The sequence below is a fragment of the Numenius arquata genome, chromosome 15 (assembly GCF_964106895.1).
Source record: "Numenius arquata chromosome 15, bNumArq3.hap1.1, whole genome shotgun sequence".
NCBI lineage: Eukaryota > Metazoa > Chordata > Aves > Charadriiformes > Scolopacidae > Numenius > Numenius arquata.
Genome location: NC_133590.1, coordinates 3,987,788 through 4,001,929, shown reverse-complemented (window position 1 = coordinate 4,001,929; position 14,142 = coordinate 3,987,788). Strand labels below are relative to the sequence as shown.

The 14,142-nt window shown below is 43.4% G+C and overlaps 1 protein-coding gene across 2 annotated transcripts in view; it reads left to right on the top strand.

Moving 5' to 3' along the window:
* SH3PXD2A (SH3 and PX domains 2A) overlaps positions 1–14,142 on the top strand; it is a 272,406-nt gene that overhangs the window by 231,165 nt on the left and 27,099 nt on the right. For both annotated transcript variants that reach the window (XM_074159062.1, XM_074159061.1), the window contains exon 9: positions 11,498–11,611. In XM_074159062.1, the coding sequence (XP_074015163.1) occupies positions 11,498–11,611 (114 nt within the window). The remainder of the gene's footprint in view (positions 1–11,497; positions 11,612–14,142) is intronic.

The window sequence follows — 14,142 nt, the reverse complement described above, 5'->3', positions numbered from 1 at the left end:
GTTCCCATAGTGCAAGACTGCTCAGTGGGGTGTTTCTAGCCTCTCCAGGCAGAGCTCTGAGTTCTCTGCTCATGGTCTGGGCTGCCCTTCCAGTCTGTAAGGAGCACCAAAGGCAAAGTATCACAGTGTCCCAGGTGAGACAACCAAGCAAGCCCCAGGGAAATGACATGCTTACTACCATGGAGCGAAGACCCTGCAAAGACTCTTGAGGAAAGTGTGCAGCCTTCTTATCCAGGGGCTAAGCCAGAATGACCAGAAACAAATGCTCAGGTACCTGGCTGCGTGCTGAGTATTTTCTGCAACATAAGAGGTGCGTGTTTTTGCTGAGGGGGGAGAATAGACATCTTACCAGAGGTTTTTGCCTTATTAGCTGTCCTACGTTCACCTTCTCTTCTTATGCTGCTGATGCACCTTTTTGTTAGAGCTGATGGAACCAGATACCCCAGCAATTCCTATTTGCATTTTTGATGTCTATATGGATGAGCTCAGTTTTCCCCCTTTCTAAAGGTGAGTGTCCCCTTCTGTTTCCACCGGCACTGGCTGTTCTCACTGTCTGGGTCTTCATGATGGATAAAGGTAAAAGGCAAATTTATTTCCTTTTTTTTTTTTTCTTGCAGTTTTCCATAATCTGCTCAAAATGGGTCTGGTTCAGTTTCCTGCAGCATAAAATACAGTAACAAGCCTAAGTCCCTAAATTTTAGAGAACCCTGGAAAAACCCTTCAGAAAACACTGAATTGGGTTTGTAATCTCTTCTGGGGAGTGTCAGTGATCCTACTTGCCCATGTATGTCCTTGTTCAATACAATGTAGTTCATTAATTGGCAGCCCGCTAACGCACCGGCTGCTCTTGTAGCCTGCTATTCATCACTCTGGTGCTCATTTCCGAAGCTGTCATTTCCTGCAGCCTTGTGCAGGCAGCTCTTTGAGGCTCAGCTCCCGGGGTCACTGCAGAAACACAGCTTGAATGGAGCTCAGGAGGAAAGCAGTGAAGTGGTGTCAGAGGGAGAGCAGAGCGTTCGGTTTGGCTTACATCAGTATTTGCGATAACGTACCATCTGGGCTGCAATCTTGCCAGATCTAGCTAATAAGTAGAGCTGGGCAGAAGTTATATTTCGACGGCAGAGCTTCAAGGAACAGCCAGGATATGGAAATGGCAATTTGTGAGATGGTTATCCACGCGCTGTGCTGCTCTCCGCGTTGTGCTGGGCAGCAGCAAACTAAGGTGTCTCCGTTTCCTTTAGCAGGAGTGTTGTGGTTCAGAAAGATCCCATAAAAGCTGTTTGTAAAAGGCAGTGTTTTTAATCGGGTGACTCAGCTGTGCTTCAGACTGAACTAATACCATTGTTTGGTTGCTTTATCCCCTGATTTCTGCTGGATATAGTATAGCCTTTGTTCCTTGCTTCAAGCTCTCGCCCAGTGTTGCTCTGTTCTGTCCTGACGTAACTGCAGTCTGCCTCAGAGGTGGCAGATGTATTTTTGACTGAAATATGGGATTCCTGTACAAATTTTACACCGACACCTGGAGTGCTGTTTGATACTTTGGTCTTTTTCCTGATTCTGTGCGGTTTTGAGGATTTCCCCGTAAGCAACTGACCACGTTCTGCATAGACTTCAGAATAAGAAATTAAAACAAAAGCAACTTTTGTCAATCTGCAGGAAGTAAATATTGGCTATTCTCTGCTGCCTGTGAAGGCTGTTTCCTATCAGCTGGAGCTGGGGGTCTGTAACTTTTTTAAACCACTAGGAAGTAATTTGTAATCTTTGGACAAGATTACTATGAGGCCCATCTGAAAGCTTATTCATGTTTTCCTAAAGAAAGCTTGGACACAAAATGTGTTTGCTTTAAGATTAAGTCCTGTGAATGTAAAGGAAATTACTTGTGAGCTTGACTGTTGCACCCTGTTGGCTGACCACAGAAAACACACAACCCCACAACTGGTAATGACTAATGGAGAGTGTCCGTTGGCTCCTGGGGCTGAGCTCCCCATGCCCTGTAGGATGGAAAGCCATCTGTGTGCATGCCTTTACTGTAATCAGTTGTTTGTGGCTCTGGAAAATCTGCTGCAGGAGCCGGCTGTGCTGGCATGGCCTTTCTGAAGGTGGCGGGTTACTTGCCCGCTGCCACGGGCTGGGTTTGCCCAGCTGATTTCTATGTATTTTGCGCTGTGTGCTGGAGTCCTCTATCCATGCCCCAGCAAACCCACTTGAGGTTGGGAGCTCTTGTAAATTATTCATTTATTTAAACACGGTGCCTACAGTATCATTTTGGCAGGTTCATTAAAATCTCGGATCTGTAGATTTCAACCTCTAAATGATGAGCTGCTGGAGAGGAGGTGGGGGGATAGGGTTTAAGGAGGATGGGAGATGGATTTATTGCTTAACTTTGATCTACATCTTCCTATCAGTAGAAACACTAAAGGAGATGCAGGACAGAAATCCTTTTGGAAGTAGAAGAGGAAAGACTCTGGGCTGTAATTGAACATGGAGGAAGGAAAGTGCCCCGTGACCAGGGGAGCTGTATCAAAAGACATAAGCAGGAGTTGGTATCCTCCCTGGTCAACTTCTGAGACCTACTGAAGTAAAGAAAACTTTGGGGGAAGGGAAGAAGGAAGGAAGATACTGTCCAGTGCCGCTTGTTGCCCATAGAGACTTAATGCACAACTCTTTATACTGGCTGTTAAATCTGTGTGCCCTCTAGCAATCTTACATTGCCTTGTGGTTACTAAAATCACAAAGACTTCATTTTTGAAGGGTGCGTCTAAATCTATCACTTTCCAAGAGGAAAAAAGATTGCAGGAAAAGCTGAAAATTAATATGTAGTGTGACCAGAACTTGAGGTCAGACAGGAAATCCTGTTTCCAAGCAGATCAGATGAAAAAAAGGAAAATCTGTGATCAGTAAACAGGTATTTTCTGTAACTGCGTTGGTACTGTGGGTTGGATGGCAGAACCACATTGGCCACTGTCCTAGTGCAAGTACGTAACCTCTTGAAAGCCACTGGGCTATGGGTGGACCTTGTTTTACTCCAATTGCTGTAAATACACAGCATTCATGGGCTAGCAGCTGCAGCCAGGCTGCTTGCACAATATTAAATGCCCACCTAAACATAGCTTTGTTCCTTGTTGTGATTGATGAGATATTTCCTCTGAGGAAAGCACTCCCTCGCTTAGTTTTTGTTCCTATACTGAGTAAAGACTGTGAGTCCCAAACGCGTTGGGTTATGTGGAATGCAGCTCACATTGCGCGGGCAGTTTCACAGTTAGGTGTTCTTGAAATCAAGTAAAGCAGGAAGGGAAAGATTATTTCAAATTTATTTTTAGAAGGCATTAGGATGTTTGAGCCTTGGCAAACCTTTTTTTTTTTTTGTAACTTCTTGGGTGCTGACTGGCCTGTAGATCTGGCTGACTGCATTGCTTTGTGGATCCCCTAATGTCAGCCGTCTGGGGATGCTGGCCAACACCTTGGGCATCTTGGCTGTGTGTGTTTTGGAGCTGGCCATGGGCAGGCTTAGCAAGTGGTGCTTTCATCTGCTTCTGTCTTAGGGAGCCCGGGGTACTTGGCAGTTTAGGGAAAGCTGGTGACCTGGAGCGTGATGGGACTTGATTTGGGATTTACAGGCAATGTCCAAGACTTTTCCATAGCTGTTAATGTAATAGGTAGTGCATTTACTCCCTTGCCTTAAGGACACAACTTGTGTAATTTGTACTGGATTATATGATGGCTTTGTAGATGTACGTGCCAATTCTTGAGAACGTGTTTGGCAGATCCCTCCATTCCAGCTGTGTCAATACACAAATCTGAGGGCCTTTTTTGAAACAGGGAGGGGAAGCCCCTGGGTAACAATCGGGCCATAGCAAATAGCTGCAGATACAGCACTTGGAGCTTGTAACTATCAGTTTGTATTATCAGAACCCAAAGATAAACTGTGTGCTTTACTTAACTCCACACACATAGAAACAAGAAGTCACAACTGTAATAAGAGATAAATATATAAGTATTTTGCCAAACATGCACCTCTGGAAGGCTTGTCACCTCCCTAGCTTATAAGATTTGAACAAATACAGTAATGTGGTATTTCCTAGCTGTCTAATACTCTGAATATCCATCGTCTCTACTAATGATGTAACTCATAAAGTATTAGAGCTGAGTTGTATATTATCCAGTTTTCTCTTTTCCCATGAACTTTTCCCATGTTCTGAACACTTCTACTTTTTCCAGAAGTACGAGAAAACATGGTTCCAATCCCAGCAGAAGACTAGAGTAATATGTATTTGAATGCAGAGGTCAGGGTGTGAATTTACGTGTGTGTTTATGCATATAATATGATGTGAAACCAATCCAAGCAAGCTAGATGTTTAAGCCAGAATCTGAGACGCACTTTGGGACTCTGTATTGAGCACTTATGTACACACCTAGTCAGCTGCTTTTGGTCCAGAAAAAAACTGTGTGGCAGCAATAACTAGCATATTTATTCACATGTAGTGGGCCCTCTGTGCCAGCCAGCTCTGCAGCCACAGGAGGATTAGGATAGCAAATCCATAACTGTATAGACTTTAAACAACCAGTTACCTTAATAGCCAGTCATTGCCGGAAAGAACTCTGTTCTCTCCCTCTATAGCACCCAAACTCTGGGATTCACTTCTATTTTCCAGGAACTCGGTAACACCTAAAGCAGTGCAAGGAATGCAATTCCCTGTGCTGCTGCTGAGTCCTAAGCGCTTACAATTACTATCAAATATTGGTGGAGGACAGCAAACTGGTCTCAGCTCTTGGCTTTTTGTCCCAACTTTTAGCTCCATAAGGCAAAGCACTGTTCTGTTAATAGCCAAAAATGATATCAACAGAGTCCAGCATTCCAGAAGTCCCCATCTCCTGCTCCCCATCTTCTCCCTCACATCAGGAAGCCGCCTTCTCAAGTGTTTCCATCACCAAATTAAGCAAAAACTGCTGCAGCCTGTACTCTGAGAACACAACTCAGCTTTCAGAGTTTCCCTAAGGAGGGAAAGAAAAGAGTTTCCAGGGGCACTCCATGTGTGCTTTGGGTTGTCAGGGTTCCAATGTGATGCTCTTAAGGTCATGCTCCTATTATGTTTTTGTGGGGACTCCTGTAAATTTTAGTTGAATGCTGGAGCAAGACATAGGAACGTGCAGCCTCTCTTTCTTCCTCCTTCGATGCCTTCTCTCTTCACTAAATAATAAAACTCTCACTTTGGTTTAAATATTGAGGGTAGCTTGCTGGGCAGAACGTAGCCTGTGGCTGTGTGACTGCTGTTGAATAGTAGTCATGTGTGTGGTTTCTAATGTATGTCCTGTCACATGTTGTGGCATATTTCGTACCAGGAGCAAAGTGTTTGCTTATTACATTTCAAATCTTAATTCTTTTCTTTGGGTAGAAAAGCTCATGTTTCTTTAAAAAAAAAAAATAAATCAGCTTTTAATGCTATGGTGGAAAACCTGTTTTATAACCCATGTAGAAGCTCCGATTTCCCATGCTAGCCTACCAGGAAAGGAGTGACAGGTCCTCTTTTTTCCTTTTTTCCTCTTTTATCTCACGTGAGAAAGCTAACAACTCTGCCCCATCACAGTGCTGTGGGCTCTTGGGGTATTTCATTAGCAAATTTAATAAACCTCTTGGAGTTAAGCAGTAACTTGGGGTGGTGAGTTTTATTTATGAATTCCTAAAGCAGTACTTGATACCTAGAGTGCAACCACAGTAGTTGCAAGCAAGATAACAACCGTCACTCTTGACTGAGAGCAGGCAGACATTTGGGGTTGCAACACTGCAAAATAAGGCTCCCATGAGATGTGGGGTTGCCCATGCGAACGGTTGATGGTTGGACTGGATGATCTTAAAGGTCCCTTCCAACCTAGACAACTCTATGATTCTATGCTCCTGGTGTGTAGCTCTAGGACATGAACTAGTTGGAAGGATCATGACACGTGGTTCAGCTGGAATCCTTATGTGTGGCCCAGTTTGCTTTGGGTATGGCACACAAAGGGCTGTGAACCTGTGCTGTGGATCTTAACTGTGTTTGAGTAGGATGTCTGCTACAAGCACATCTCTCTTCTTTGGGCATGTCTTTGTTTGAGCCCCACTTCCATCTTTAAAATGAGACAAACATTGCTTTGTGGTTGAGTGGTAGCTGCAGTGAAGTCTGCAGTACACAGAGGCTGGGAAGCATTATGTGTTTTAAAGATGAAAGCTGCCTTTAATATTTCACCAACCTTAATAATTCATCCTGAGACGACAGCCTTAGTCTGCTGTGCAGTGACTCACGCACAGACTTCTGCACCCCAAACTATACTCAGCTTCATGCTAGGAAGACATCTTGCATATATCTCCATTTTTAAAACAAAGATGGCTCTTCTGTGAATTGTAAGGACAAAATGCTCAGAAATCAGACAGTGGCCTTCATACAAATGCAATGCTTTAACTCGGCGCCTTTGCCAAGTGTGTGGGACTGAAGGAGCCTTTTACTGAGAGCAGAGCCAGCATGTACAGTGATAGCGTCTAACAGCTTATGGACACTGCAGTGAATTTTTAGGAAGTGGGTGTGAGAATATGCTTACTGCAGAAAATCCCTCTTGCAAAATGCTACTTCTGGTGCCTTTATATTTCTGCTTCTGCATGTTCTTTGGAGGTCTGTCTGAGGCAATTACAACTGACTTCCCTGCATGTATCAAATATACATGTACTGTGTGGGAAGAGCTCTAGAGAGATGGGAAAAGCAAGCACCTTCATCTGCGCAGCATTGCTCTTAGTGTTTTTTAATGAAGCAGATCACATCTCTGAAGGAAAGCAATCAGCTGTTGGCATGAAAAGGCCTGTGTGCCGGGTCTGGAAGTGACCTGATTGCATGTAGTACTGCTTTGTAGGACAACTTAAGTAGTTGGATTGAAAAAAAACTCAAGAGATTTACAAGGCAGAAGGCCTTAAAAGGGAGCAGCTCTCTGAAGCTCAAAGAGCGCATGTCAAATGTACCAGACTATTACTTAAGTCGGATTTTTCCAAGACTCTTGAGAGGTGGCGTGTTATTTAAGTATTTGTTTAGAAGAATGTGTACTCCACTCATGCAGGAGAGATTCCCATTCCCTTTTACAGTGTTGTTATCCTTCTTGTTTACTTTAGTGAAGCTCATAAATTGACAATCAAAGTCTACAGAGAAATTAGTAATTAGGAGGAGGATCAGAAACCAATGTTCAGCATGATCCTGAATTTATTATTACTTTTTTTTTTAAAAAAAAAGTGGTTTGTAGCATCTTATGATTAGCTATTCCTGTTGAAGTTTGCCTAGTCTTCCTTTTGATGTGGAGAAAGGGGCAATATTGGAGCATGGATGAGTGAGGATGCATGTAAATGTACACAAAACTTGCATAAAAGATAGCCCTTTATGTTCTAGCAGCTTCCCGTGGTATGGGTTGTGGATAACACTTGCTTTAATTCTTTTGCCTTCTGGGGAGAGAACTGGGAATACTTTGATTCTAAAAATCATGTTCTTGCTTTAATTGTATTTTTGTCATTTATTCACTCTCCACTGTGACCAATCTGTTTTGCAATCATCATCTTGCTGTGTGTATGTATGTGTGGCAAGTGGAACCTTTCCTCTCTTGGGGAGTGTTGTAGCTCCATGCCAAAAATGCCCGAGTTACCAGAGCCTAGATGGATTCTGTGAGCGTAGAGACATCTTGGCTATTGCAGATAGGGATCCTGACAAACACCAACCAAAAGGTCAACATATGTGTGAGAAAATTGCGCTCCTACCTTAAAAATTAATATTCTTGGTTTATTATTAAGGCAGGATTTGAAGGAACGCAGCAAAGCTTGAACTGAGCTTGGTCTGGGCATAGTGGCCGCAACTCCCTGTGTGCCTTCTGTGAGGCTCAAACTCCCTTTGAATCCTCATCAGGGTGAGGGCTGATGAGTCTCACTCTTGACATCCATGCCACATCAGCTTTAGAGTTGAGTTTTGATGCCTGAAAGATAGAAGCATCTGTAAGGGTTAACTCAAGCTGTAAAGCACTGCCTAATTTTTACAGATGGTGTGAGTGCAAGAGTGAACCTCAGACTGGCTTGGCAGTGCACAGAGATAACTTTACATAATTCCCTGCAGATGTTGCTGCAGAATGGTTTTAATAATGAATTGTGAAGTTGAGCTCAACTCCAGCATAGAGGGAGAACTCAAAATAAATGCAATATTTTGTTCTGTGTTTCAAAAGCAAGTTTTCTAACAATGTTTCTGTGATGCTCTGGGTTGGAAAAGATGGTAAGGGAGGGGATAAGGCATAGTTTGCACCATTATAGCCCTGACTTTCTGCAAACAAAGGCAAATCTGGCTAATTGGTCTGCAAACCATGAACCACCATGAACCTGGGGATGGGCGAAAAGAGTGGTGGGACCAAATGGCAGCTGCCCTAATGCTTCTCATGAGGGGATGGTGCAGAGCAGATACTTCATAATCAGCTGGGCAGAGTTCTGCAGTTTGTGGCTGTCATGGGTGGACTGTGCTGTGGAACTTGTCTGTGCGTCAGCCATTTTCTGCTAGGAGTTTGTCAATTCTTGCACTATGCTGTAATTTCCTTTCAGTAGTGTTATGGCTTAGATGTGCCATCATAATTCAGGTTTTCGCCTCATAAGGAGTGAGCTGCCTCTGCAATGGCTGGTGGGCCACTCAAAGACCTTGCATGTCTTGCTCATGAGCATCCGTTTTTGACTTCTTTGTTGCAGGGGGCTGCTGCTGGAAGTTTCTCAGGCTTCTCAGTTGTTCAGGCTGATTAAGTAAAACATACTTTTTTCTGTGGACATGCTATTCCAATGAGCTTCATTAAAGCCTTTCTTTTGTCCTTCTGAAAAGCGAGCTTGAAATGGGAGGAGAGAATTTCAGAGCAGGGGCTTGTTTTCTCTGAACCTGGACAGATGCTGCTGACTTCTCAGTAGTTGCGGAGGTTTCTTGTTTATGCTTTACCTTTGCACATAGTTTATAAAGGAAATATTTAGAAAGAAATAATAATTGCCACAGAGCTCATGAACATTAGGAGCTTTAATCTTAGTGATGGCTTGAAGAATCAAAGCAGTTTAAAACCTCACTTAGACGGCTACATGCTCTGTCTGTACATTAGAATGGTTGAGTTACTTGACTGTAACCTACCTCAAATGTGACTTGTGCCCCAACTGGTATGTGGGAGCCTGTTCCTAAGATCAGTGGAGTCGTGAGGTTTTGTGAGGAGTTGTGAGGCCTTTCAGGAGCTGAGAATGGCAGTGATGGGGATATGGGGGAGGCACTTGTAGGCATGCCCAGGTTGCCTTTTAGCAGGGAACCCTGTTTAGATGAATGGATGGATGGAGGCTCAGCTACCCTGTGACCCTAAACACAAGACCTTAAACTGGGCTCCAAGGCCAGGATGCAGCTCAGTGAGCCAAACCAGAGGAGCTGCATTGTGAAATGGGCTAGCACTGGGTCGGCATCAGAGCTGTGCGATCCAGCCCTCCAAAGATGGTTTTACCATGGTTTGAATTTGGCCCAAACACACGTTTTTTAAGTGTAGGCAAGTCCTTTTTGTGCAATTGTGTTTAATTTCTTTCTGAGGAAGAGTTTACATAAACTATTCCAGTCTAATTGGTATCAGCTGAAAGCCAGCTTCTGACATTTTGTGCCTAATTATAAGTGTATGTTAAACTGTGTTTGCTACCCATGTCGATACGTTACTAGTAAAAGAAGGAACAAGCATGAAGATGTGTTTTTGAAACGGTCTGGCAGATCCTGCGTGTTCGCTGCTGTGGGCTTTGTGGCAGGAGAATCCACCTCCTGCTGAGGGGGAATAACTAAATTTAAACTTTCCAACCATGAGCCTCGTGAAGCAAAGTTTCCAAACCTCTGCTGGGCCAGAAAATGGAAAGCCTTGTCTGAGTTTTGAGAGTAAATAAATAGAGCTACCTAGCAGCTGTGCGGTGGCGAGAAAGGGGTTTGTTGCTTGGCTTACATTGTCTCCCAGCCACAGGCCCCAGGGAGAAAAACGAGGGGTTGTAACTACTGTCCTCTGGTAAAATCTTCCGTGAGAGGTTTTGAAATGGACTTGGGTGACTTAGCATGAACACTTGAGCATTGTTTCAGCTGGTTTGTGTCATTTTTTCTTTAAAGAAAGTTGCATGGTGGCAGGGCCTAGTGAAGCCGGGCCCAGGGCTGCGGCCTGCCAGCTGTTGGGGGACTGCATGGCTGTCACACAACCTGGGGCTTTGCTCCACCATAAATTCAATAGTTTTTGTGCCCCGTCTATTTACAGACTGAGTTGTCTCATCCCTGCCTTTGCTCATTGCAGGCAGACTTAGGAGTGAAATTTGTTGGGTTTATGACAGCCATTAAAGTCTGTAAACTGGTTTTGAGGTGCATGTACAGAAATAGCGATTTTCTCAACTCCCTTTGGGGAGGCTGAAAGACTGGTGTTGAACAATAGTTTGCGTTGTCCTGACAGAGCAACTTGCATTTTTGGGGGGAGACTGGGAGATTGTAGAAAACAATAGAAATGTTTACCTGCTTGGCTTTCTATTGTCCTGTGTCTTAACCCTGACCTTACCTGAATGGAGCAGAATCTAGTTGTGCTCATATTTGAGAGCAGCAAGCTCTTGGCTGAGTGTGTCTACATCAAAACCAGTGGAGGATTCAATAAATTAATGTCACCCAGCAAGAAAAGAGGCAAGGATAGTTATGGTTGGGATGCATCTAACCTAAAGATGGGTCACCTGCAATTTTATTTGTCCATCCATGGATGAGACCGAAAGATTATATCCCTGTAGCTGGTGAATACTTAACACTTTTGTAGGTAGTGATAGAAACGGGGATGTTCAGGTGGGAATCCAAATAACTGGTGCATATGGCCTAAAGTCACATTTCGGTTAGCTTTTGTCTCTTTTTCTGTGCTGTGCAGTACTTTCCAGCTTCCCAGGTCATTGAATTCAGGTCATGTTTGTTAAACGCTCTCTGTGATGACAAGTGTTCTAGAAGTGCTTATTAGTTTGTATCCTGTTCTGAAACCCGTGCTCTTCTACTAAAATTTTTTCCTATTTCCATCTTTTGACTTCTGTGGTACCTCATATTAGGATTTGTCCAACATTTGTGTTATTTTCCATATGTTCACAAACACACATAAATACAGATACAAAGTGTTTTGATCCTGTAGATGTACCTGTTACGAGACTTGCTTTGAGAAACTGAGAGCTTGGATCAGAGTTGTCATGGATAGACTTCAGGTTTCTTAAAATAAACTGATGTTTGCTCCATTGCAACCTTTTTTTTTATATGAGGCCAGTCTGCACACTTGTTACCTCTATGAAAGTATCTGATAGAAATGGTATGATAGGACTCAACCCCTTCTCCCTCTAGGAGGCTGCAGAATAAGTCAAACCTGCATCAAAGCTGCTGACTCTGTGCTGCCTTTCAGTAGCATTCTGCTATTCTTGTTCCCGTTAAGTTGACCGAGCAACTCCTTTTACTTCTTTTTGTAGGTTGGTGGTTTGTAAGCACAGCAGAGGAGCAGGGCTGGGTCCCTGCTACATACCTGGAATCCCAAAATGGAACCAGAGATGACTCTGACATCAACACATCCAAACTTGGGGAAGGTATGGACAGCTTTTTGTTATCAAGGGGAAACTGGTGTTCACTTGCTTTATGCTTTTTTCACCCCATAGGAGAACTCTGGAAACTCTTGCTGTCGCTTGTGGCTGTTAATCCAGTGCAGTAACCTCTTCTCCCATCTTGAATCATTGAAGAAATTGAAGTACCATGCTTGTAATCCCTTTGTGACCAGCTTGGGCTGTTCAGTGTGACCAAAGGTTTAAAAGCTGAAATGATGCTCATTTTAATACCCTTTAAAAGCATACAAGCAACTTATGCGCAAGTCCAAGCAGTATGTTCTGGTAGAGGTCTTGAACTCTCATGTCTGTGGAAGGAGAGAACTTGCATGGCTTGTTTGCAGAAATTGTACAAGTGAGAGCTCTTAATTGGAAGAATATGCTTGTTAGAGCTACAGGCCATTAAAAGGAGTGAGATTTAACTTTAATAGTTGCTTCTTATTACAATTTGCTTCTCATTACAATTTTTTTTAATTAATCCTTGAAACTAGTTTCACTGCTGTTTGCTGTGGTCTATGATTGTGTGGAAAGGTAATTTCATTTGGTGTGGTCTCATTCTGTTAAAACTGAGATGCCATTTGTCATGTATATGTATTTAGCTGTGCTGGTTTTTGGCTAAAGATGCTTAATTCAGGTTCCAGAAATGGAATAGTACAACCTCACATGTTCCTCTGTTGCATTATGAAAGACTAACCACATCTTAATGGACTTCTCATGTAGCAACTGTGTACAGAGGACACTTTTATTATGAATTACCCCATTCTAATGTATCTCTTGGTAAATTTCGAGGTACTTTTGACATGACACTTATGTAAAACGTATGTGGAAACTCAGCTGACCTTTCCTTAGCACAGGCAGGAGGCTTAGATGTGTTGGAGTGACCATCTGCCCATTAAGATAGCACACAGGCAAAATATAACTTTGTGCTGGGCCCCAAGGGTGACATCTGTGGCTTATTGAAATCTTTGGCTCTGTAATTCATTTTTCCCTGCTCAGAGCTACCCATATCCTGGGTCACTTAGGGTTTAGAGACAGACTGGCTGTAGACTGGTAGACCAGGAACCAGTCTGGTATGATGCAACATCTTAGCAGACGCAAAAGCAGTTAGTAAAGTTTTCCTGTTAGCAAAGAACAAAAACTTGCTGCTCTTTTCTGAAAGATTTGAAGAATGCCTTGTCTGTTGGTCTATAGCTTCCTCCCTTTTCCTGACTCTTAAATATGGTGCATGCTTGACAGCCTTATTGCTTAAACTGCTTTGATTTCAAACTGTCCTCTGCCTTTCATGTTGCCCTCTGGAGTGCACTCTGCGCAGGGCTGTTGCCACACAGCAGCCTTTCCTGGGTAATGGAAAATCTATCAAATGTTCCTTATCTTTTTCCTCTCGGTCCCCTTTAATCCATTACGCTGCTCTCCTCAGCTATGGTCAGCAGTCGTGCTCCCTGCCTCACTTCCAGTTCCAGATACACTGAAACCTGAGACTGTTCTTCCCTTTCTGTTCAGTTCCATCTCAGTGACAAATCTAATTGCATTACCTCTGCAGCTGCTTTGATGTGCTCCAGCTTTCCCTTACTTTTTGCTAACTTTGTTTTATGCTATTAACCACATAAGCTGAGACTTCTTTTGTCTTTGTTTTTCCGCCTTCAGTTGTTCTTTACTTGTGCTATTCTCCTCATAGTTACTCCATAAGAGAAGAAAGAACGACTCAGATTCACTCTCTTAAAGAAAAGTATATAAAAGTGAATATATTTACACAGAAAACTTGCCAACTCTGTCTCAATAGGCAGGAGAAAGGGGCTCCAATATAACTGAGGAGGAAGGCACTTTAAGGGGATTAAGTGCCCTAGCCCCGGGCTTCAGAGCTCATACAAGTTTGAGTGACTCCTGGAGATGTTGACTTACTGCAACTGTGCAATCTGTGCTCTGCCTACTTTGAAAGGGTAGAAACACCGATGTAGGGAGCTTTCTGTATCGACCTCTTGGCCCTCTCCACTTGCAGTGGGCCTGGAACAAGTCCGTAAGCCAGGCTGACCCAGAGGCCTGCTCTGCTGTGTCAAGATAAGGAGGTGCTGAACGCCACTTACTAATGATGCTGCCTGTACATAGCAGTAATGTTTCCATGTGTCTCTGTTTAAATAGTCTGTTCCCTGAGAAAGACAAAAGGGTTTCCTCCCTGTGTTGGAGCCTGCACAACATCTTTTGTCAGGGTGAGGGTAGACAGTCGACTGCTACCTGGGCCTGTGTTTAGATCAACACCATCTTACAAGGCTTGGAAAACATTCAGAAAGCAATCTACAGAAACATTCGCAGCCACAGGAGCTGTTAAAGTAAACATCTTAAAATGGTCTCTGGAAAGATTTAGACACTTGTTGATAAATGTCCTTTCTGGTGAATAATTGTGGCATGACCAACCAAGTCCCAAGTCTGGGATTGAATGGCAAAATTCAGTATTGTTGAGGAGAAAAAAGCCTCGCTTGTACTAAAGCATCATTGCGATATAAAAGGGTTATCACTGGGGATAG